General features: G+C 44.1%; 1 protein-coding gene, 1 non-coding gene and 1 pseudogene across 2 annotated transcripts in view; 2 read left to right on the top strand and 1 right to left on the bottom strand.

Moving 5' to 3' along the window:
• Nucleotides 1–24,197, top strand: part of Faf2 (Fas associated factor family member 2) — a 36,623-nt gene that overhangs the window by 8,058 nt on the left and 4,368 nt on the right. Inside the window, exons 2-8 of the mRNA XM_090325459.1 lie at nt 8,443–8,511; nt 11,166–11,300; nt 16,164–16,240; nt 20,139–20,277; nt 20,600–20,685; nt 20,774–20,865; nt 22,046–22,223. Of these exons, the coding sequence (XP_090181585.1) occupies nt 8,443–8,511; nt 11,166–11,300; nt 16,164–16,240; nt 20,139–20,277; nt 20,600–20,685; nt 20,774–20,865; nt 22,046–22,223 (776 nt within the window). The remainder of the gene's footprint in view (nt 1–8,442; nt 8,512–11,165; nt 11,301–16,163; nt 16,241–20,138; nt 20,278–20,599; nt 20,686–20,773; nt 20,866–22,045; nt 22,224–24,197) is intronic.
• On the bottom strand, nt 8,816–8,929 carry LOC150041886 (U6 spliceosomal RNA; annotated as a pseudogene).
• On the top strand, nt 16,415–16,541 carry LOC150041885 (small nucleolar RNA SNORA40). Its single transcript, XR_016533714.1, has one exon. It is a non-coding gene; the product is annotated as a small nucleolar RNA SNORA40 (small nucleolar RNA).

The following is a 24,197-nucleotide window of genomic DNA, read 5'->3' as shown; positions in this document are numbered from 1 at the left end:
GAATTCAAGCCCAAATACTGGCAAACCACAAAACGGTTCTAGTTAAAGATTAAAGCCTGGCAGTGATTACTGTGGGTGGGTGGGGGTTGATATTGAAGTCTAGGCAAGCCTTCTTCCACTTGAGCTGCAGTTCCAGCCTGGGAGTGGATGTTCCATTTCAACTGCATATTTCCTATAAAGCTAAGCTGTGTGATGGCCAAAAAACCCAAAAGATTCCTCCCCCCACCTTTTTTTTTTTTTGGCCAGCTTTCTCTTTGGGAATCACTGAAAACAATATGTATCCTCCGCAACCTGGAGCCAACCAGACAATTGGAACGCAGAGTTCCTGGATCTCTACTAAGGTGGATCTCTGCTGAGATCATACATACTGGCAAATCATGTCAGTATCCACAGTGAAGTTGTAGAGAGAGAATCTTGTTAGGAAAGCAAGATGACCCTAGTTTCCCAGTCTCTAGCCAAATAGTTTGTTAAAACTGTCTAGTTAATGGCTGGGAATGTGGCTTAGAGTGCTTGCTCAGGGACAGTGCCCAGGCCCTGGGTTCAAGCCCCAGGACTGCCCCTGCTCCCAAAACAAAACAAAAAACTCTTTTACTCCATACATGTTGTTTTTGATTCCTTCCTTCCTTGAATTATACTTTAGCAGCAGCTAGATTGGGGATCCTAGTATTTCTAAAGGTGTTTGCCCAGTGATTTACATCCCGTGATGGGTGTGGAACAAATTTGCATGGAGTAGACAGAGCAGTGTCCTCTACACGCATTTGTGTGCATTGGTGTGGGAACCTTCTGGGGCTTGAACTCAGGGCCTGTGCACTGTCCCCAAGCTTCTTTTTTGCCCAAGGCCAGCGATCTACCCATTGAGCCATAGCTCCACTTCTGGCTTTCTTTTTTCGTTTTTGTGCGGGATTGTTTATTAGAGATAAGAGTCTTACTGACTCCTGCCCAGGCTGTCTTTGAACCACGATGATCCGATCTGAGCCTCCTGAGTAGCTGGGATGAGCCACCAGCACCCAGCTCGTGGCTCCTAGCTCCCCTGTATATTTTACCAGAGATTGGGACTCAGTTTTGTTTTTGCTCCAGATGTAAATATTGCCCTTCTCATTAGTGCCATACATCTTCAGTTACGCTTTTGGGTAAATTGATGTAAGTCCTAAAATCATTTATTGAACAGATTATCTCTAAGGTGGGTTAAGGAAGAAGGAAAAATGAGGTAAGGCCTGGCTCAAGACATAGAGCTTCTGCTAGCATACGCATGCTGGACTCATCTCCAGCATAGGGAAAAAGGAAAGGGAAGACAAACATCACAGAGCAAGGAATATTTTGCAATAAGCTCTACTCAGTTGAGTCTGCCTGCTAGAAGATGGGTGGTGACAATTGATAATATTGGACATGTGTCCCCGAGACATTATGAGCTAAGGTTAACATTTCATTTATATCTGATTGTAAACCAGATATATTCTCAAGCCATTGAAATTGCAGACTTAGCTTTCTTTCTTTTTTGCCTATTGGAGTTTGAACTCAGAGCCTTATACTTGGCTTGGCTTGCTTGCTGGGTTGGCACGCTACCACTTGAGCCACACCTGGTTGTTATTATGGGGATAGGGTTTTCTGCCTTGTCTAGCTTCTTACCTCCATCTAGATCTTAGCCTCCTGAGTAGCTGGGCTTAATCATTGGAAGAGATTTGGTTTTTCTTTAGCATTGATCCAAATGGGTGCTTCCACATAATTCTTTTAAATGATTGATTTTTGCCACTCATATCTGACTTACAATATTGTACAGGAAGGTGGACTGAAGATAGTTAATATAGTTTCCTACATAGAATAGAAATAAACGTGTAATCATGGAAAACAATGCTTTAAAAAACTAGAAAAAGGAGCCAGATGCAGTGGCTCACACCTGTAATCCTAGCTACTCAGGAGGCTGAAATCTGAGGATTGAAGTTCAAAGCCAACCTGAGCATTAAAGAATGTGAGACTCTTATCGCCAATTAATCACTAAAAATGGAAAGTGGGGCTGTGGCTCCCGAGGTAGGGTGGTAGCTTGAACTGAAGAGCTCAGGGACAGCCCCTAGGCCCAGAGTTCAAGTCCCATGACCAACCAAAAAAAAAAAAAAGAAAGTAAGAAAAGAAGAAACTAGGAAAAGGGCCTAGAGAATGGCCTAGTGGTAGAGTGCTTGCCTAGCATGCAGGAAGCCTTGCATTCCGTTCCTGGGTACCATGTACACAGAAAAAGCCGGAAGTGGTGCTGTGGCTCAATTGGTAGAGCACTGGCCTTGAGAAAGCCCAAGGACAATGTCCAGGCCCTGTGTTGAAGCCACAGGACTGGTTTAAAAAAAAAATTTGTTAACCACTCAGACAGTTTTCTACTCTATGTAGGCTGTACTGGGGATTGGAAGTAGAGGTAAGTAGATGTTTATTGGCATTAGTGCTTGTTTGTTTTTTCAGCTGTAGGGCTGGGGGTGTAGATTAGTGATAGAACATGTGCTTATTGTTGTGATAGGGATAGGCCCTGAGTTTAGTCCCAAATACCACCTGAAGTGCTGGTGGCTCACACCAGAAATCTTAGCTGAAGTTCGAGGTTCAAAGCCAGTCAGGGGAAAAAAAAAAAAAAGTCTAGGAACTCTTCTCTCCAATCAATCTCTGAAAAGTTGAAAGTGCAGCTGTGGCTCAAGTAGAGAAGCATGAAAGCTCAGGGAGCAGTGCCCAGGTTCCAAATACAAGACCGAGGACGAGCACACACAAAAAAATTGCTTTAAAAAGAAAATTAGGGGGCCAGGAGTTTGGCCTAGTGGTAGAGTGCTTGCCTAGCATGCACAAAGACCCAGGTTCCATTCCTTGGTAACACATATACATAGAAAAGGCCAGAAACGGTGCTGTGGCTCAAGTGGTAGAGCTCTAGCCTTGAGAAAGCCCGGGAACAGTGCTCAGGCCCTGAGTTCAAGCTCCAGGACTGGCAAAAGAAAAAAAAAAGAAAGAATAGAAAATTATAAAGAGTGACATTGTCCAAAAAGAAATGTATTCATTATCTGACTTATGTAATTTTTGCCTTCTGTACATCATCTTTATAATAACAATAAAAATAAATAAAATTATAATCTGCTGTATTATAAAGAAATCACTTTGCAAGGATCTGAAACATGTAACTGAGGTTGTTGTTAAGCCTGTTTCTTCTGTGTTTTTCCTCTTCCAGAAATGCTTGGTGGCCAAATATTACGTTGTTGTAGAAGCAAGAACCAGTAGCAAAGCTAATGGAGTGTCCCTGCCAAAATTGCAATATTCTTTCTGCTTGAACAAAAGTTGGCATTCCTAAACCCTCCTGATGGCACTGAAATAGAAATGAATGTTGGCTTGAGCCTCTCCACCTTTAGACTCTCATTGAGACCTGCCCTGTGTAATGTAAATTAGAGCAGTGCTTTCAAAATGTATTTGGCAACCACATAGCTCGTTTAAAAGTGTATATATTTCTTGGCCCAGTACCTTAACTGAGTCTTAAAGAAAATAATCCTAAAGTCAGAGGAACTTTATAAGCAGAATTGTGGTGGTTGATCAGAGGTGCTGTTTTTTTTTTTTTTTTTCTTTTCTTTGCCAGTCCTAAGCTTCAGCTTAGGGCCTGAGCACTGTCCTTGGACTTTCTCAAGGCTAGAGCTCTACTACTTGAGCCTCAGCACCACTACCAGCTTTTTTCTATGAAGGTGGTACCGAGGAACCAAACCCGGGTCTTCGTGCATGCTAGGCAAGCACTGTACCACTAGGCCAAACTCCTGGCCCCCAGAGTGTTTTTTTTTTTTTTTTTTTTTTGCCAGTCCTGGGCTTGAGCTCAGGGCCTGAGCACTGTCCTTGGACTTTCTCAAGGCTAAAGCTCTACCACTTGAGCCTCAGCACCACTTCTGGCTTTTTTCTATGTATGTGGTACCGAGGAATCGAACCCGGGTCTTCATGCATGCTAGGCAAGCACTTTAACCACTAGGCCAAACTCCCGGCCCCCAGAGTGTTGTTTTAGTAGTGAACTGGAAGCATTTGTAATGTATGTAAATTGTTGGAGCTAGTTGAAATATTATAACTATGAAATGATCTGAAAGACAAGATATGAGGAAGTTCTTCATAGAAGTAAGAGTGAGTTGGGCACTGATGGCTCACACCTATAATCCTGGCTACTCAGGAGGCTGAGGACCATAGTTCAAAGTCAGCCGAAGCAGAAAAGTCTATAAAACTTAAATATGATTAACGAGAAAAGGTTGGATGTGGCAGGACACTAGCCTTGAGCAAAAAGAGCTTATGGGGCTAGGAGTGTAGCCTGGTGGGTAGAGTGTCTAGCATACACAAAATCCTGGGTTCAATTCCTTGGTACCACATACATAGAAAAAGCTGGAAGTGGTGCTGTGGCTAAAAGTGGTTGAGCTCTAGTCTTGAGAAAGCCCAAGGGAGTGCTCAGGCCCTGAGTTCAAGCCCCAGGACTAGCAAAAAAAAAGTTTACGCACAGTGCCCAGACTGTGAGTCCAAGCTCTACAATGGACAAATACGAAAAGTAAGAGTGATTTTGTACATCTGCAGAATAGAGGAGCATTACAGAGAAGAGAAAATTTTAAGTCTTCCAGTCTGGGTTCTAATGGCTAATGCCTGTCATCCTGACTACTCAGGAGGGTGAGATCATGTTTCAAAGCCAAACTAAAGAGATTCTAATTTCCGATTACCCAGCAAAGGTGTGGCTCAGCTACTCAGAAAAAGCCACAAGTAGTTCTGTGCTAGTAGAGCACTACAAGCTTTGAACATAAAGAGGCTCAAGGACAGCCCTCCCCCGAAAAAAAAGAAAAATGCCAGATCTAGAGTTGTGGCTCAACTGGTAAAGTGCCAAGGGTAAGAGCCTGAGCTCAAGTCCCTTAGATCAAGCTTCAGTACCACCATGAAACAAAATAAAAATACCCTGAACCCCATCCTTACAGTGTAGAGAATTGGAAGGAAATATGGTCAACAGATAATTGGTATTGTCAGTGGTTGAAATCATGGAAAAGAACTCTCCTATATTTTCCCATTCCCTACTTTTCTCTAGTATTCAAAATTTCTTTAACTTCTAAGTTTTTTCAAGGTATAAGAAACTGAGAAGCCAGGTGCTGGGGGCTCATACCTGTAATCCTAGCTACTCCGGAGGCTGAGATTTGAGATTCAAAGCCAGCCTGGGCAGGAAAGTCCTTGAGACTCTTATGTCCAGTTAATCACCAGAAAACCAGAAGTGGTGCTGTGACTCAAAGTGGTGGAGTGCTGGACTTGAGAGGAAATCCTCAGGCCCTGAGACCACTACCACCAACACAAAGAAGAAACTAAGAAAACCCAGGTACCCAACTATTTGGTTGTTGGTGAAGCTGTTTTCACAGAGAGAGCACTATACAGGTTCTAGGTACTTGTTTATTTGACCTTTTGGACGGATAGTGTCCTGCTGACCTGTACTGAGGGCAGGCAATGGTTTTACATAATGTATTTGATATGATGAAATCAACAAACATATATTTAAATCTCTGTCTTAACAGTTTGCTTTTTTTTTTTTTTCCACCTTTTTTTTTTTTTTTTTCCTGGCCAAAGCTGGGGCATGAACCTCAGGGACTAGGTGCTGTCCCTAAGCTCCTTTTGCTTAAGGCTAGTGCTCTATCACCTGAGCCACAGCTCTACTTCCAGCTTTTTACTGGTTAATTGGAGATAAGAATCTCAAGGCTGGCTTCAAACCCCAATCCTCAGACTCAGCCTCTTCAGTAGCTAGGATTACCGGCGTGAGCCAATAGCCTGTGATTCTAGCCACGCAGGAGGCTTGAGATCTGAGGATCAAGGTTTGGTTGTTTTGCCAGTCCTGGGGCTTGAACTCAGGGCCTTGAACCCCTGTTCTTGGGCGTTCTCAAGGCTAGAGCTCTACCACTTGAGCCACAGCACCACTTCCAGCTTTTTCTAGGTATGTGATACCAAGGAATCCAGCCTGAGTCTTCATGCATGCTAGTACTCTATCACTTTGCACACGCACCCTGCCACTAGGCCAAGCTCCCAACCCTGTGCAGCTTTTTTACCCACGTCAAAAGTCATGGCTTCAGTTCTGGCTGTTTCCTGGTTAATTGGAAATAAGAATCTCAGGTTTGTCTGCCTGGACTGACTTCCAACTTCGATCCTTAGATTTCAGCCTCCTGAGTAGTCCTGCTCATGGTGAAGGTTTTCTTCCTCCCCCTCCACCCTCCTCCTCCTCCTCCTCCTCCTCCTCCTCCTCCTCCTCCTCCTCCTCCTCCTCCTCTCTTCTCCCCCTTACTTACAGTGTTTGTCTATTTGCCCTGGTGTGAGGATCAGCTGTTCCTCTGAAAAGTCTTGCTTTCTTTAGTTGGAAAATGGTATTTGAAAACAAGATTGGAGTCCTGAATGTGCTTGTTACTAGTTGGGGTGGTGTTGCTTGTAGACCCTCTGAGTTGCCAGAGCTACAGAGTATCTGTAGGGAACTAGATGTCTCTGTATTTAATTGCCTTTCGGTCTCATGGTAAACAAGCCCCATAGCCAATGCAGAAATTTCCAACTGTGATCCATTAGCATGTGATTCAGTTAGCCTCCCTTCTGAGTTACCTGAAACGCCCACTCAGCTGGCTCCCACATCTGATTACTACTTGTTTGGGTCCAGTGTATGTGTACTGATAAAATGGCTTCAGATTAATACATATTCTGTCATGTGTAATTCCTTTTGTCTTTGACCTAGATTCCAGAAGAGTGTCTGTGGTTTGTTTTGGTCAGATTCCCCCCCCCACCCCCCAATTACCATTTCATAGATCCTGACCTCCTAAATGATCATTAATCTTTTTTTCTTAACTTACATTAGTTATATGGGGATAGAGCAGTTTCTGTTGTATGTATAAGTGTGTCTGTTAACACTTGAACTCATAGCCTTGAAGTTGCTTAGCTTGCTTGCTCAGCTGGTACTTTTCCACTTAAGCCATCATACTTTTAGTCCAGCTTTGGGGGGGGAGGTAGGGGGGTGTCACGGGGCTTGAACTTGGCCTGGGTGCTGTCCTTGCTTTTCAGCTCAAGGCTATTGCCCTACCCTTGAGCCAAGTCCCACTTGCAGTTTTGTGGAGGCTAATTGGAAATAAGAGTCTCAGGTCCTTTTGTGCCCGGGCTGGCTTTGAACCTTGATCCTCAGACCTCAGCATTGTGAGTAGCAGATATGAGCCACTAGCCTTAAATTGAAGAGTTTACTGCTGTGAAGTTCTCTGAGGCTTGATAAATACATAGTACTATATATCCACTTGTCTAAACCTTTTGCATCTGACTTCTGCTTCTTGGAATTTTCTTCCTCGTACTTGCCCGTGGCTAGTCCCAGTCTTTCATGTACACCTGCGCTATTGTCTTGATGAGGCCTTCCTTGAACACTTAATCTGAAGGACTTGCAGAACAAAATGAAAACTGCTTTTTTTTTTCCCCCTGTGTGTAAATGTGGTTTTCTTCAATAGGATGCATATTTACTGGGGGAAGACACTTTTATATCCTGGATATCTTACGTATCAAATCGGTGAATATATGTTGATATATATTAATGAATTATACTGTGCTGGGTGTGTCTGGTCTTGTGGTTTTGATACAGGTTTGTTATGTTGGGCTTCCTGCTTAACTGCCTTACTGTTTACAAAAGGGTTTTGCTTGCAAATTAGATTAGGTTTCAGTATACTGAAGAGGTGGGAATATTCTGAATGGTCTCTATACAATGTTTATAACTTTTTCACAATATTATTTTAATAAAAGACTTGTGGTGCTGGTGCCTATAGATCCCCATTTGAAACTAGCTCAAGCAGACAGATCTTAAAGAGACTTATCTCCAAGTAACCAGCCAATTGGAAGTAGAGGTAGGGCTCAAGTAAAAAGTACCAGCCTTGAGTGAAAAAGCCAAGCAAGAGCACAAGGTCCTGGGTTTAAGTCCCAGTATTGGTATTCAATTGATCAGTCAATCAGAGACCTAAAATACTGTTCTATAGCCCTACCCTGGTAGCTCCCACCTATATAATCCTAGCTACTCTGGAGGCTGTGATCTGAGGATCACCCCTTGAAGGTAGCCATGGCAGGAAATGCTTATCTCCCAATGAATCACCAAAAAGCTGGAAGTGGAGTTAAAGAATTCTGTAGAAGACTAGCCTTGAGCAAAAAAGCTGAGGGACAAGGTCACGAGTTCAAGCCCCTGGACCAGCATGGGCACGCTCACACACACACACACACACACACCATGCTTGCCTAGCATGCACGAAGACCCGAGTTCGATTTCTCAGTTCCACATACATAGAAAAAGCCGGAAGTGGTGCTGTGGCTCAAGTGATAGAGCTCTAGCCTTGGAAATGCCTAAGGACAGTGCTCAGACCATGAGGTCAAGCCAGAACTGATCAAAAAAATAAAAGTACTTTTTGTTTTCCCCAAAATAACATCTTGTCTTCATCCTTTTAGGATCTGACTGGGATAGAATCTATGGACCAGTGTCGACATACGTTGGAACAGCATAACTGGAACATAGAGGTACAGACGGATTCAGTCTAAGCTTTTTATTTTTTCCCTCTGCTCTGATAAAAGAGTGAAATGTATTTTTTCCATACAACATACCTTTTCTTTCAGCATTATGACTCATTAATTTTTTTTATTTTATTTATTTTTTTGGCAATGCTGTGACTCAAATGGTAGAGCTCTAGCCTGGAGCCAAAGTGCGCCTAGGCCCAAAGTTTAAGCTCCGTGACCGACCTCCCCCGCCAAAAAAAATTATGAGACTGTAGGACAAGTGTGAAACAAACCATTTCATATAGTGCCTCCCTGTTTACTCTTTAAATTAAATATGGAACACTATGAATTTTTCCATTTTTCCCATCATCCTTGCCTAGAGGTTAGGCTAATCTTCTTAGTATAATTCCTATTTTAGTATGTGTACTGCCAAAACAAGCACTCTTGTTCTCCTTCCTCCCTCTCCCTCTCCCTCTCCCTCTCCCTCTCCCTCTCCCTCTCCCTCTCCCTCTCCCTCTCCCTCTCCCTCTCCCTCCCTCCCCCTCCCTCCCCCTCCCTCCCTCCCTCCCTCTCCCTCCCTCCCCCTCCCTCCCTCTCTCTCTCTCTCTCTCTCTCTCTCTCTCCCTCTCTCCCTCCCCCCTCCCTCTCTCCTTCTTCCTCTCTCCCTCTCCCCCTCCCCCCTCCCTCTCTTTCTCTTCCTTTCCCTCTCCCCCTCTGTCTTCCTCTCTCCCCCTTTGTCCCCCTCTTTCCCCCTCTGTCCCCCTCTGTCCCCCTCTCTCCCTCTCCCCTCCCCCCTCCATCTCTCTCTCTCTCTCTCTGTCTTCCTCTCTCTTTCCCCCCACCCCTCCATTCCCATTCTGGGGCTTGAACTCAGGATTTGAATGCTGTCCCTGAGCTCTTTTGCTCAAGGCTAGCACTCTACTGCTGAGACACAGCTCCACTTCTAGCACTTTTGGTGGCTAGTTTCTGCCTCTAACTTGATATTCAGAGCTCAGCTTTTTTTTTTGTTGGTGGTGATTATGAGGTTTGAGCTCTTCAGCTCAAGGCTGGCGCTCTACCACTTGAGCCATAGTGCCACTTCTGGTTTTCTGGTGGCTTATTGGAGATCAGATTCTGTGATCCTCAGATTTCAGCCTTCTGAGTAGCTAGGATTACAGGTATGAGCCACCAGCACACAGTAGGTGCATAAATTGTTACATCTTTTGTATATCTCATACTATTATTATTTTATTATTATTTTGTTGTTGTTGTTTTTGCTTGAGCTTCATTCCATAGGCAAGATTGATAGTGATTTATTTGGCTTCTCATGTTGTTTGGCCCATCTCCAAAGTGACTAGTACCAAGTTACTGAAAGTTCTCACCCTAAATCACACGGCTGGTCTTTCTGGCATGGCCAGAAAGTCATCCCATGACTTTCGGGTCAAGCAGCTCCAACTACAGTCCAGAAACATAAAAGGAATCCCAGTTGATGATGACAAGTGACTAATTTGCAGAGGCCACAGCAGTCATTTCTTTGGGTCTGGTCAAATTTTTTTCCTATGCTGGGACATTTTTAAGGGCAAAGTTAAAGAGAATGAATTTTGCTTTTAAATTAATATTAGTGGTGTGCAGGAGGTGTGTTAGAATTTTTATGTGTGCACATCTCATTAAAGTTTTCAAATTAGCTCAGAGCTATTATTGTTCCTTTATCTTACATATGGTGAACCTAAAGCTCACTGTGGTGAATGACTTTTTCTGGGCAATGGAGCTAGGTATGATTCGGAACTCTTATTTCTGGAGAGAGAGAAGGTGGGGAGAGTCAGTCGTAGGGCTTGAACTCTGGCCTGTATGCTCTTCCTGAGCATTTTTTACTCAAGGCTAGTGCTTTACCACTTGAGTCACAGCTCTGCTTCTGGCTTTTTGTGGTTCATTGGAGATTAGAATCTCACAGAGTTTCCCGCTCTGGCTAGCTTGGAACTGCAGTCCTCAGATCTCAGTCTTCTAAGTAGCCAGGATGACAGCTGTGGGCCACTGGTGCCTGACTAAGACCTATGTTTCCTTTTAAGCCCTACATCAGACATCAGTCGGCAGGTCTGTTCCAGCCCGTTCCAGAGCAATTACAGGGTCACTGTCCCCAGTATATTCTTTGTGACTGCCTTTGTTTTGTTTTTTGTTTTTGTCAGTCATACTGTGGTTTGAACTCAGTCTGGTTGCTGCCTCCGAGCTTTTCTGCTCAATGCCGGCCTCTCCTACTTTGGTGATAAGAGTCTCACAGACTTTCCAACCCCGGCTACCCTTTGAACTATGAGCCTCAAATCTCAGCCTCTTGAGTAGTTAGGATTACAGGCCTGAGCCACAAGCTGCTGCCTGGACTGCTTTTTTTTTTTTTGTACAACAAGTACATTGTTTTCAGCACCCTAAGAAGTGCACTCCCTGCGAATAAAAGCAGCATGCTTGTTGCATAACTGTTGCCTCCAGACAACTTCCCTGATCCCTTGTCCAAAAACAAGTTCCCTGGTCTGTTTTACCACATGTGAATTCTCATTGCTTCTGATAGAGGAGGTTGAAAGATCTGTGCCCATACCTTTGTGTAAAGCTCCCCTTGTTCCAAGACACTGAGGAGGAAAAGCTGCATCCCCTCCCCTCTGGGTTGATTTGAGTGTCACTGAAAGTCTTGTTAACTCTGTTTCCCCTCTCAGGCTGCTGTACAGGACAGACTGAATGAGCAAGAGGGCGTACCGAGTGTTTTCAACCCACCTCCATCCCGACCCCTTCAGGTTAACACAGCTGACCACAGGATCTACAGCTATGTTGTCTCAAGACCACAACCAAGGGCAAGTTATTTCGTAGCTGGAATTTCCCACGTGTTGCTTTCTAAGCTCATTTACCTGGGGTTGTATTGATCTCTCTATGATAGGAACAAGAGAGATAACTCAAGAGTGTCAATCTGCTAGCTAGGTCTGAGTGGACCCTTGGTAGATTTTAGTGTTTTATATCATTTTCCCTTGATTTCCTAATAAATTGCTATAGAAACCTTTTTCTGTTCTTTGCTAGTTATTTGGAAAGTGTTTTCTGTGCCTTGTTTTGAGTACATGGACAGTTTCATTTACATATCAAAATGTATGATATAGGTTTAATAGCAGGCCCCTCTTTCCCCCCTCCCCTACTTTGCTAGCGCTAGGGTTTTAACTTAGAGGTCTTGCTCTCTATATCGCCTAAGCCATGCCTCCAGTCTGGCATGCTGCTAGTTAATTAGATATGGATCCTCAAGGACTTCTGTGCCCAAGTTGACTTCAAATCTTAGTTCTCTGGATCTCAGCCTCCTGAGTAGCTAGGATTACAGACATGAGCCACTGATGCCCAGCTAAAGCTCCTGTTTTTTAATTGGAATCTGTTGACTTTGCTTTAGTTTACTTAGTTTTAGCTGTTTTTTTTTCCTCTCTCTTTTCCTTCTTCCCCCCCCTTCTCTCTTTTGCCAATACAGGGGCTTGAACTTGGGGCCTACGCACTGTCCCTGAGCTTCTTTCGCTACCACTTGAGCCACAGAACCACTTCTAGCCTTTTCGGTGTATGCGATTCTGAGAAATGGAACCCAAGGCTTCATGCATGCTAGGCAGGCACTCTATCACCAAGCCACATTTCCAGCCTCTCTCTTTTTAAAAAAAGCTTACATTACTTGCACATGTAGGCGGTTTCACTGTGTCATTTCCAGATACACATATAATGTATCCCACCAGACTCTTGTCCCCTGCTATCCCCTTTCTTATTGCCACACCTCTTCTCAAAGAATGTCAGTGGGTTTTGTTGTTCTGTGTTCATATGTGCAAGTGGAGTAGCCATCCTTGCTCATGTTTTCCATTCATTGTCAAACTTAGGATCCTGCCTAGGTGCCTTCCTGACATGCTTTAAAAAAAAAATGTGTGTTAGTTATACAAAGGGATTTTGCCATGGAATTTCAGATGTTACATATATATATTTCATCGGGACAATCCTCTGTTTGGTATTCCCTCTTTCTCTCTCTCCCTCCCTCCCCCCCCCCCTCTCTCTCTCTCTCTCTCTCTCTCTCTTTCTCTCTCTTGTGGATCATGGTGCTTGAACTGTGGGCTTGGGTGCTGTCCCTGAGCTCTTCAGTTCAAGGTTACTGCCCTACTCCTTGAGCCACAGTCCCACTTCCCATTTTCTAGTGATAAATTGGAAATAAGAGGCTCAGGTTCTTTAGTGTCTAGGCTGGCTTTGAATCTTGATCCTCAGATCTTAGCCTCTTGAGTAGCTAGGATTACAGGCATGAACTACCATACCTGGCTTGTATTCTCTTTTCTTGCCCACCTCAACTCTCTCTATCAACAGCTTTCATAGTTTCCTGGATGCTGTCTCTGAGCCTCTTTGTGTTCAAGGCTAATGCTCTCCCACTTGAGCCACAGCACTACTTCCAGGTTTTGGGGGGTGATTAATTGGAGATAAGAGCCTCATGGCAACTTTTCTTTTTTTCTTTTTCTTGCCAGTCTTGGGGCTTGAACTTGGGACCTGAGCACTGTCCTTGGGCTCTCTCAGGGATAGAGCTCTACCACTTGAGCCACAGCACCACTTCTGGCTTTTTCTATGTATGTGGTACCAAGGAATCGAACCCGGGTCTTCGTGCGTGCTAAGCAAACACTCTACCACTGGACCAAACTCCTGTCCTGCAGGTCTTAATTGTTATTGCTCACCATGTTTTCCCCTCTGCCCTTCCTCTCACCAATAGTCCCATAGTTAGAATCCTGTGGATTTTTTTAAAATCTATTATACATAGATATAAACATGTGTCTGGCTTCCACAAATGAGTAAGAAACATGCATATTACACTTTTTTTTTTTGCCTGTCCTGGGACTTGAACTCAGGGTCTGAGCACTGTCCTTGGGCTTTCTCAGGCCAGTGCTCTATCACTTGAGCCACATCACCACGTCCAGCCTTTTCTGTGTATGTGGTACCATGGAATCAAACCCAGGGCTTTGTGCATGGCAGGCAAACACTACCACTAGGCCATACTCCCAGCCCACATTATTGCACTTTTTGAGCTTGGCTTATCTTGCTCAACATGATATCTAATCAGCTGTAGCTATTTTTGAGGAAGTGCCTGGAACCTTCTGGCGTTTTCTTTGAAGTTAGTCTTGAAGGGCTCATAGCAAAGTGGAGGTTTGTTTAAATTTAATAATAGAACACAGTAATGTGGTATTTTGCTGTTGGACATTTAGAAATGAGGGAAGAATAGTCTGTTTTTCTTTCTTTCTTTTTTTTTTTTTTCTTGTACCAATTCTGGGCTTGAACTCAGGACCTGGGTGCATGCGTATTGCATTCGTTCGTTAGTTCATTATTTCTTTCTTTTTTTTGTCGGTCATGGGACTTCAACTCTGGGTCCCTGCGCTCTTCGACTCAACATTGTCACTCTACCACTTGAGCCGCAGCTCCACTTTCCTGAGTGCTTTCTTTAGCTTTTTTTTGCTCAAAGCTGGTGCTCTTAACGACCTGAATCGTAGCTACAAATCCACATTTGTCATGTTGGTGGTTAATTGGAGATAAGAGGCTCACTGACTTTAGTGCCCAGGCTGGCTTTGAACCGTGATCCTCAGATCTCAGCCTCCTGAGTAGCTAGGATTATCAGCGTGAGCCACTGTACCTGGCTTAAATTTAGTTTTTTCCAGTTAAAGAAATTGAACATACACACTGATAAGTAATGTTAAAGATGTTGGCGTTTAATTTTCTTAGTCCTTAGAATTATGAAATATTGCTTTAACTTTGGTATAATTAGAATTTACTCTGTCATCTGTTTTTTTGTGGAGTACTTGATATTTGAAAAACAGAGCTAAGGGCCGGGAGCGTAGCCTAATGGTAGAGTGCTTGCCTAGTGTCCACAAAGCCCTAGGTTTGATTCCTCAGTACCACATACTCAGAAAAAACCAGAAGTGGCTCTGTGGCTCAAGTAGCAAAGCACTAGCTTTGAGCAAAAAATGTTCAAGGATAGTGCTGGCCCTGAATTTAAGCTACAGGACTGCCCTCTCTCCCCGCCCCCCAAAATGGAGTTATTATCTCAGGCTGAACAATCACTAGTTTGAAAGCAGCTGGATAACATAGTGAGATCCCCTGTAAATAAATAATCGAATTCATTGAAAAATGGAGTTTTAAATACAATAATCCACCTTTGTTCTGGGAGCATATGTTTTGAAATCCCCAGTAATAGCTGAAGCTGTCAGTAGCACCAAACCTCATAACTAAGTGCCTTTAAATAAGCGCTTGCCATGTAGCATTGCAGGAACCTTCAGTTTGAGGTACAGCAGGAAAATCAGCAGAGTTCTTTTTTTCTTCCTCATGATTGCATGAATAAAAGATTGCTCTTACTGTAGACCTTAACAACCTCAGCCTAAATTTTTCTTAAGATAAGAACTTTCATCCTTTTATTTAAAGGACTTGACTTTGCATATCAGAATTGCCAACATCATCAGCAGTTTTTGTTTCCTGGGGCCATTATTAGATAGTAGGTTACTTAAACATACCAATACAGTACTGATCATGAAAATAACTATTGTCATATACTTGTGACTACTGCCAGGTAGCTTGGAGAGTATGCTGGCAGGAGGGTAAGTCACATCCTGGGAGGGAAGAAACAGGATGATACACATTTCATACCACTCAGCACAGGATGGATTGTAAAACTCATGCATTGTTTATTCCCGGAGTTTTCCATTGCATATGTTCAGACTTATGGTTGACTGCAGGTAACGGAACTGAAGTCAAGGAGGAGAAGGGCTACTACAGTCATTTGGGGTTTCCTGAAATAAGAAAAGTTACAGATTCGTGGAGCAGTTCTGTGACTCAGGGAGGGCTTCTGTATGTGCCTTGGGCTTTCTTTTGGGCTTGATTTAGTGTTTGAGCCCTGATAAAAGCTTCATGGAGCTCCATGCCTTGGCCACGGAGAGGTCTCAGGTTAACACAATATGACATCTGGGGCTGGCAGTATGGCTTAGTGGTAGAGTGCTTGTGTGGCATGCTTGAAGCCCTGGGTTTGCTTCCTTGGTATCACATAAACAGGAGAAGCCAGAAGTGGCTCTTGGCTCAAATGATAGAATGCTAGCCTTGACCACAGTACGACTCAGGGACAGTGCCCAGGCCCTGAGTTCAAGCCCCATGACAGGCCACACACACACACACACACACTACACACACTATGACATCTAAGTGGCACTTTGGAAACCATAGACCCCTAAGTGCAAATGAGTTGGTAGGTGTTAATAATGGGTATTATTAGTAAGATTAGCTGCTATATGGTGTGTTTACTGCTTACACACAAAAATGCCCATGGTAATATTAATGGTTATCTTTCTTGCTATTTTTATGTGCAGTATTTTGATGCATAAGGCTAAGAAGAAAAGAATGAATGTTTATTATTTGGGGAAATGAACTTACTTAACAGTGACTAGAAGTAGCTGCAGAAAAAGTGTCAAGACAAGTGATATGAAAGAAGAAAAAGGATGGTATTAGATGAAATGATATCAAAGACTATAATAGCATTTAATGATGAGGTGTCCAGGAAGAGGGAGCTGTGGTTAAAGAGGGAGAAATCATGGGAAAGAATGCAAAGGACCAAGAAAAAGCTGAACTGGTTACTTTGTGAAGTATTAGAGATTGAGAAAATGGGGTCTCTAACTTTGTTTTTGGAATTTCAGGGGCTGCTTGGATGGGGTTATTACTTGATAATGCTTCCATTCCGGTTTACCTATTACACGATACTTGATATATTTCGGTATGTACCTCTGCATTTATGTATTAATAGCAAGAATAGACTGGAGCTGAAACATAACCAGAATAATTTTTCATACTCTATTAGTTTTGACTCATCATATTGAATATTCTTTTACTATACTATAAAAAGCATAGCGGCAGGCAGGTTTTAGAAAAGAAATTGTTTGGAGTACTTTGTGTGTGTGTGTCTTTGTTTAATTTGTAACAAAGCCTTACAGACAGGTGCAAATCGTAAATCACTCTTTTGCAACCCAGAACTCATTGCCGAATATGAGATTTTGGTATATGTAACAAAGAATATAGTTCCTCCAATAAGAGGACCTGGAGTTTGGCCTAGTGGTAGAGTGCTTACCTAGCATGCACGAAGACCCAGGTTCGATTCCTTCGTACCACATACATAGAAAAAAGCTGGAGGTGGGGTGCAGTGGCTTTTGCCTGTAATCCTACCTACTCAGCAGGCTGAGATCTGAGGATCATGGTTCCAAGCCAACCTGGGCAATACAAAGCTATAGAAAGCACAAAGCAGTGAGACCCATCTCCAGTTAATCACTAGAAAACAGGAAGTGGTGCTGTGGCTTGAGGCTAGGGGTGTAGCCTTGAGCTGAAGAGCTCTGGGATAGCACCCAGGCCAGAGTTCAAGACCCATGACACTCCCCCCCCCCCCAAAAAAAAAAAAGAAAGAAAGAAAAAAGCTGGAAATGGTGCTGTGGCTCAAGTGGTAGAGCTCTCGAGAAAGCCTAAGGACAATGCGCAGGCCCTGGGTTCAAGCCATGACTGGCCAAAATAAATAAATAAATAAAATTCCTACAACCGTTGGCAATGTGGAGGTTGGTTAACTCACAGATTGGCTCTGAGAATAAAGTTGATGTAAAAGCTGAAAAGAAAAAGATATGAAATTGTTTTTAAAGTAGTCTCGCTTATTCGCAGAAATACTATCAGTCCAAACCAGTCGCTGATGTCAGCTGCTTGGGAGATGTCATGATCCTCAGGTCATGGTTAAAGCTCAGCTTAGGCAAAGTGTTTGTGACTTTGTGACATCCCATCTCAACCAATAGCCTGGGTGTGGTGACGCCCACCTGTCATCCCAGCTATGGTAGAGACATGAATAAGAGGATCACGTTCTATGCTGGCCTATCCAAAAACATGAGACTCTAACTTAAAAACAAAAGAGTTGGACAAGCTGGGCACTGGTGGCTAGTACCTGTAATCCTGACTATTCAGGTGGCTGAGATCTGAGGACTGCAGCTTGAAGCCAACCAGGGAAAGTCCACGAGGCTTTTATCTCGTTTACCACCAGAAAAAAAAAAAAAAAAAGAAAAGAAAAAACACTAGAGTTGGAACTATGGTTCAATTCAAGTGGGGAATAATCAATACCATTGTAGGCAGGACTGGAAATCCAGTAAATCCAGGAGCTTTCCCGTAGGAAGACAAACCTCAATAGCAGTTAACATCACATACCACGTAGCCCTTTTGTTTCAGCATCTTCTCACCTCAGGAGCCAGGAACTGAAACACCCCCCCCCCCCCCCAAACCTCTTCTCTCTCAGACCACTCTCAATCCCAACACATCTTCTCCGAGGTTACCCTCTTAGCTGTAGGTTTCTTCTGTTGTAGTCACACGGAGATTATTTGGCATGTTTCCCTGTGCCTTGGCAGTTCATTGGCTGCTGGTGCCAGAACCCAGGTATTCATAGATCCACTCACTTGCTTCAGATCTTTACCTGGCTCCTCCATGCACCATTCAACGTCCAGCAACTGGGAAATGTTGAGTGGAATCTGACTCCCTGGCAGATCAAACTTGAGGTGTCCTGTCCAGAGCTACACTTCCAGTTTTTTGGAAAACTAAAATGTTTAGGACATCTGGGCCAGCAGATAGAGCTAGAAATACGATCTGTACCTTGTACAACTTACGTACATCTCTACAGATTACAGGGGTAGAGAAAGACCCAGCAGCTGTCTGAGTAGGAATTGCCCTGTGCCTTGCTGTTTTAAAGGACTGCCTGTTTAGTGGCCTCCTGGCTTCTTATTGGTCATTCCTTTTTCCATTCCTGTTTACCGGTGGGCACTCAGAATCTTTAAGATCATAGTGAAGTCTAATTTGATATCTCTGTCTTAAAGGATGCTGGTCATACGACAATTAGAAACCAAAAAAAAAAAAAAGGTCAGGTTTTTCTTTCTAATTCAAGTAAAAGAGAAAATTCAAACAAATTCTGAGAAAGTAGTCAAAATACCAATCTTTTTAGGAATTGCTAACTCCCTTCCCACACACATAACTTTTGTATTTTGTGTTCTTAATTTGCTCTGGATGTTTGTGTCAATGAATTGAGTTTGATTACTCAGGAGAAATTCCAAGTATAATTGTATATATTCACGGGGAGTTTGTTAAGAATTGGCTCAAGATTTAGCAGAGTAAGTGTCATAGTTTACCCTTTCTGTGCTGAAATGTCTTCAAGTGAATGGATTCTTTTTGCTTTCCTTGGGAAGTTATACATGGCACGTGTTATGAATTTTAATGTAGCTGTATCATCAGGCTACATGTTCCATGTTTGTAGACACACAGGGTAGTTTGAGCTTGCTAGGACAACCTGAGCTCTCCCTGAGCTGTTTTGGTCAAGGCTTATACTCTACCACTTTGAGTCACAGTGCCACTAATGGTTTTCTGGGGATTCATTGGAGATGAGACTCACAGATATGCCTGCCCTAGATGCCTTCGAACTACAGTCCTCAGATCCCAGCGTCCTGAGTAGCCAAGATTACAGGTGTGAACCACCAGTGCCTGGCTAGCAAGCAAAACGTACCAGCCACCTGGAAGAACAAGTAAATTGTGATTCTAAATTTGTGTGTGAAGTACCCCCATCCATAATTTGAATTCCTTGGGAACATGAACTGAACATTGATAATCACAAGAAATCAGAAAGAAGAGGGAGAGGCACCTCCAGACATAAATCTGTGCATGGGGCAGGGCTGGCTAGTAGAACTTCCTGCAAGGACAGATATATTCTGTCCCCATACTGCTCCTGTGAAAAATAGTGCCCAGGGGAAGCTGCCAAAGACTTGCTGCATGGCTATTGGTGACTGAGTGTGCCACATGTTTTCATTGTGTTTAAATGTACAAAACTGGGCACTGGTGGCTCATGCCTGAACTAGTTAGCTACTCTAGGGGCTAACATCTGAGGATCGTGTTTCAAAGCCAGCCTGGGCAGGAAAGTTCGTAAGACTTTTATCTGCAGTTAACCATCAAAAAGCCCGAGTAGAACTTGGTTCAAATGGAGTACTTGAATCTTGAGCAAAAGGAAAAAAAGCTCAGGGACAGTGTACAGGCCCTGAGTTTAAGACCCAATGTTTACAAACACACATAAAAAATGTAATTAGGTAATTTAGAATATTCACAATTAGCTAGTGTCTGCTTTATTAGACATTGTCTGGGAGCTTTTGTTGTTTTTTGGGTTTGGCTTTTTTTTTGCCAGTCGTGGAACTTGAATTCAGGGCCTGAACACTAGACTTTCTCAAGGCTAGAGCTCTACCACTTGAGCCATCGCACCACTTCCAGCTTTTTTTCTATGTATGTGGTACCGAGGAATCGAACCTGGGCCTTTGTGCATGCTTGGCAAGCACTCTACCACTAGGCCACACTTACGGCCCCATCGTCTGGGAGCTTTACCTGGCCTGTGATCTTCATTTCCTAATCTTTCTGGTCCTCAGTTTTGCTGCGGAATTTGTTTAGGCAAGTATCGGAATTCATCGTTCTATTAGAAGTTTGCATTCTTCTTGAACAGGGCTTTGGAACAGCACGCAGAGCTTTGCGGCTCTTTAGCCCGGTTCTGCTCTCCACTACCCACTGGCCTGCTCCTGTGGTCTATAGTAAGGCAATTCACGTGGTATTTCTTCCTTCTCCCCCAGGTTTGCTCTTCGTTTTATACGGCCTGACCCTCGCAGCCGGGTCACTGATCCTGTTGGGGACATTGTTTCATTTATGCACTCTTTTGAAGAGAAATATGGGCGAGCACACCCTGTCTTCTACCAGGGAACGTACAGCCAGGTCAGTGCCATGAACCACATGATGCCAACTTCCCAACAGATTCTGTCCTCAAAAGCAGAGCCCAGCCCTGATCCTGTCATTCTTTTACTCAACACCCTTGCCTGGCTCTTCACTGCTTAGAGAAATGAAAAAGAGGCCAGACTTTACTCCAGTGCCAGCCTTCTTCTGCACTCTGCTTTATCCACTTCGTTCCCTCACCCTCGGCTCTAGCTCCCTTCTACCCCAGCACTCTCCTACCTCAGTGCCTTGCCTCGTGTTGGTGATCATTAGCTGAAGCTTGGAATGGTCTTTATAATCCCCAGTGACCTTCTGTCTCTCGCAGGCGCTGAATGATGCCAAGCGAGAGCTTCGCTTTCTCCTGGTTTATCTCCATGGAGATGACCACCAGGATTCGGATGAGTTCTGTCGGTAAGCGGATGAGTCCCCATCTTGACTTTCTCCTCCTGGCTTGTGGGGACCAAGTTATTCTTCACGTTGTTTTCATCCCTCTCCACAGCAATACACTCTGCGCACCTGAAGTTATTTCCCTAATAAACACGAGGATGCTCTTCTGGGCCTGCTCTACAAACAAACCTGAGGGGTACAGGGGTACGTGTTTGCTTTTGCCTCGTTGAGATGGTCGGGGTGTTTTTGGAGAGGTCATCATGACGGTGTTTGTGCTAAACACGATGCTGGTTGCTGTTTTTACATTGTTGAGTCTTGTCAGCAGGCCTTAGAGGTGAGGGTTGCTGTAGAAGACAGAGCTCAAGAAGCTACGATCACACAGAGTTTTGGAGCAGGATCAGGCAGCTTGCCTTTAGTCTTTTTTTGGGGGGGGGGGGTTAGTTGTGGGTCTTGAACACTCACTTGGCACTGTCCCTTAGTTCTTCAGCTCAAGGCTACTGCCTTATCCCATGAGTCACAACCCCACTTATTGTTTTCTAGTGGTTAATTGGAGATAAGAGTCTCATGATCTTTAGGGCCCAGGCTGGCTTTGAACCTCGGTCTTCAGATCTCAGACTCCTAAGTAGCTAGGATTACAGGCGTGAGCTGCTACGCCCGGCTTTTGTGTGTGCGTGTGTCAGTGTGTGTCAGTGTCAGCCTGGGTGCTATCCCTGAGCTTTTTTGCTCAAGGCTAGCGCTATTCCACTTGGAGCTAAATTGCCATTCCCACTTTTCTGATGGTTCATTAGGAATTAAGAGTCTCATAGACTTCCCTGTTCTGGCTGGCTTTGAACCTCAGGCCTCAGATCTCAGCCTCCTGAGTAGCTGGCTTTTTTTGGAGGATGGAGGGTGGATAGGGAGAGGTGTCAGGTACGAGGCTTGAGCTCAAGGCCTATGCACTGAGCTTTTCTTGCACAAGGCTAGGATTCTACTACTTTGAACCACAGCACCACTTTTATCTTTCTGGTGGTTCACTGGAGATAAGAGTCTCATGGACTTTCCTGCCCGGGAAGGCTTTGAACTGAAATCTTGAGATCTCAGCCTCCTGAGTCACTAAGATTGTAGGTGTGAGCCACTAGTGCCAGCCAATAGCCAGATTCTTTATAGATCCTTCTCTGCCACCTCTCCTAGCATTCTAAGAGCCATACCCTACCAGAAAAGCCAGGCCTATACTAAGTAACCATCTTGGTTTAGGAACACAAACTTATTTCAAGTTCTCCCAAAGAGAAAAGGAAATAGAGAAGAAATGCACCTTCCTTTTTTCCCCCAACTAGAATTAAAGTTCTTTCCCATGATCTGTTTTATCTCTGAGTCTGGTGGTTGATCTCTTGGGTGTTCTTGTCAGTCTCACAGGCTTTACGAGAGAATACCTATCCATTCCTGGCCATGATCATGCTGAAGGACCGGAGGATGACGGTGGTGGGTCGGCTAGAAGGCCTCATTCAACCTGATGACCTCATTAACCAGCTGATGTTCATTATGGATGCCAACCAGACATACTTGCTCTCAGAACGCCTGGAAAGGTACAGGGAGGTCTTTTCTGTAAGGATAAGGCTAGCTTTATGTTTGTATGGGCCCCACAAGCCTAGTTTGATTTCTTTTTGCCTTGCCCATTTGGTGTCAGGACATTTGTATACTTAAATTAATCTGCATCAGATTATCTGGCTTGCAAATCAAGCCTGGTGCTGGTGGCTCACGCCTGTAATCTTACCTCTTCTGGGGTGCTATCTCTGGCACAAAAGTCTTTTGAGATTCTTGTTTTTGTTTTTTGTCAGTCTTGGGGTTTAATTCTGGGCCTGGGCTCTTCAGCTCAACGCTACCGCCCTACCCCTTGAGCTACAACCCCATTTCCTGTTTTTTAGTGATTAATTGGAGATAAAGAATCTGACTGTCTTTAGTGCCTGGGCTGGCTTTGGGCTGGCTTTGAACCACAATCCTCAGATCTCAGCCTCCTGACTAGCTAGGATTACATGTATGAGCCACCTCGCCCAGCTTCTTGGAGAGTCTTCTCTCCAGTGAAGTAGTGCTGTAGCTCAAGTGGTAGAGTGGTAGCCTTGAGCTGAAGAGCTCAGGGACAGTGCCTAGGCCCAGACAGCAAAACCCACAATCGACAAAAAAAGAAAGAAAGAAAAAAGGAGAGGGCTCTATGTCCAAGAATAAGTATTACATCAATTAGAATAGCTGATCATCAGAGAAAGAACTTAAGTATAAAACATGTGCACTGGTAATAATCCCACCCCTCATGAATGGTGTTCATTTATTTTAGAAAAGCTGAAAATAACAGAAAAGGGCTGAGTGTGGCAGGGACCACCTATAATCCCAGTACTGAGGAAGCTAAGGCCAGGAGGATGACGAGTCTGAGGCCAGCCTGAGTACCAGGCAGTTTTGTGCCACAGGGCAGGCAAGCAGTCAGTTGTGCAGCAGTGGGTACAACTCATGGAACGTCTGAGTGCTGCTCTTGTTTCATCATGGTGACCTGGAGGTAGCTCAGATCCTGCTGGTACGGGGCTGGGTCCCCAAGACCTACTCTACCGATGCCAGACACAGATCCTACCTTGTTTTGCCTGAGTTTCTACCTTAAAGGGTGTCACACAGCCAAGCCACAGTGGTTCATGCCTGTAACAAGACTACTCAGGAGGCTGAGATCTGAGGGTTCAAGATAGCTTGGAAAGACAAATCTGAGAAACCTCTCTCTATTTAGCCAGAAATAGCTGGGAGTGGAGCTGTGGTTCAAGTGGTAGAGTGCCCACTCTGAGTGGAAAAGCTAAGGGACAAGTGAGTGACCAGACAAGCCCCAGTATTGGGACGATTTTTATTCAAGAAGCATTTGTTACATGAACTGGACGCTTGGCTTAAGTGGTCGAGTATAAATGGGAGCAAGCAAACTAGGAAAGAGGACAGTCCTGATTTATTTTTGGGGTGGGTCATGGCACTTGGACTCTGTCTGGCCTGGGCACTGTCCTTGAGCTCTTCAGCTCAAGGCTAGTGCCCTACCCCTGGGCCTGGGCATTGTCCCTGAGCTCCTCAGATCTAGTGAGCTCCTCAGATCTAGGCTACCACCCTATCCTTGAGCCAAGCCCCACGTCCGGTTTTCTGGAGGTTAATTGGAGATAAGAGTGTCTGGTCTTTTTGTGCCAGGCTAGCGTTGTACTTTGATCCTCAGATCTCAGCCTCCTGAGTAGCTAGGATTACAGGCCTGGAATAACTAGGATTACAGGCATGAGCCACCACACAAGCCCTGTCAATTTTTTTTTTTTTAAAGAAAGAAAACTGCAAGGTAAAAACTATGAATATGATAGGATTTGAACCATGTGAGAAGAGTAAGAGAACATAAAGTTTTATTGGAGAAAACCTGCATGTTATACACCAACATTTTACGGTGTTTTATTTTGTCCTTGTTTGGTTTTGTTTTTCGTATTGGCCTTGGGGGCTTGAACTCTGGGCCTGGGCGTTGTCCCTGAGCTGCTTCTGCTCAAGGCAAATGCTCTACCATTTGA

This window comes from Megascapheus bottae, chromosome 38, assembly GCF_031878675.1.
Source record: "Megascapheus bottae isolate mThoBot1 chromosome 38, mThoBot2.hap1, whole genome shotgun sequence".
Lineage (NCBI taxonomy): Eukaryota > Metazoa > Chordata > Mammalia > Rodentia > Geomyidae > Megascapheus > Megascapheus bottae.
Note: the sequence above shows the minus strand (reverse complement) of the source record. Positions and strands in the feature narration are given on the sequence as shown.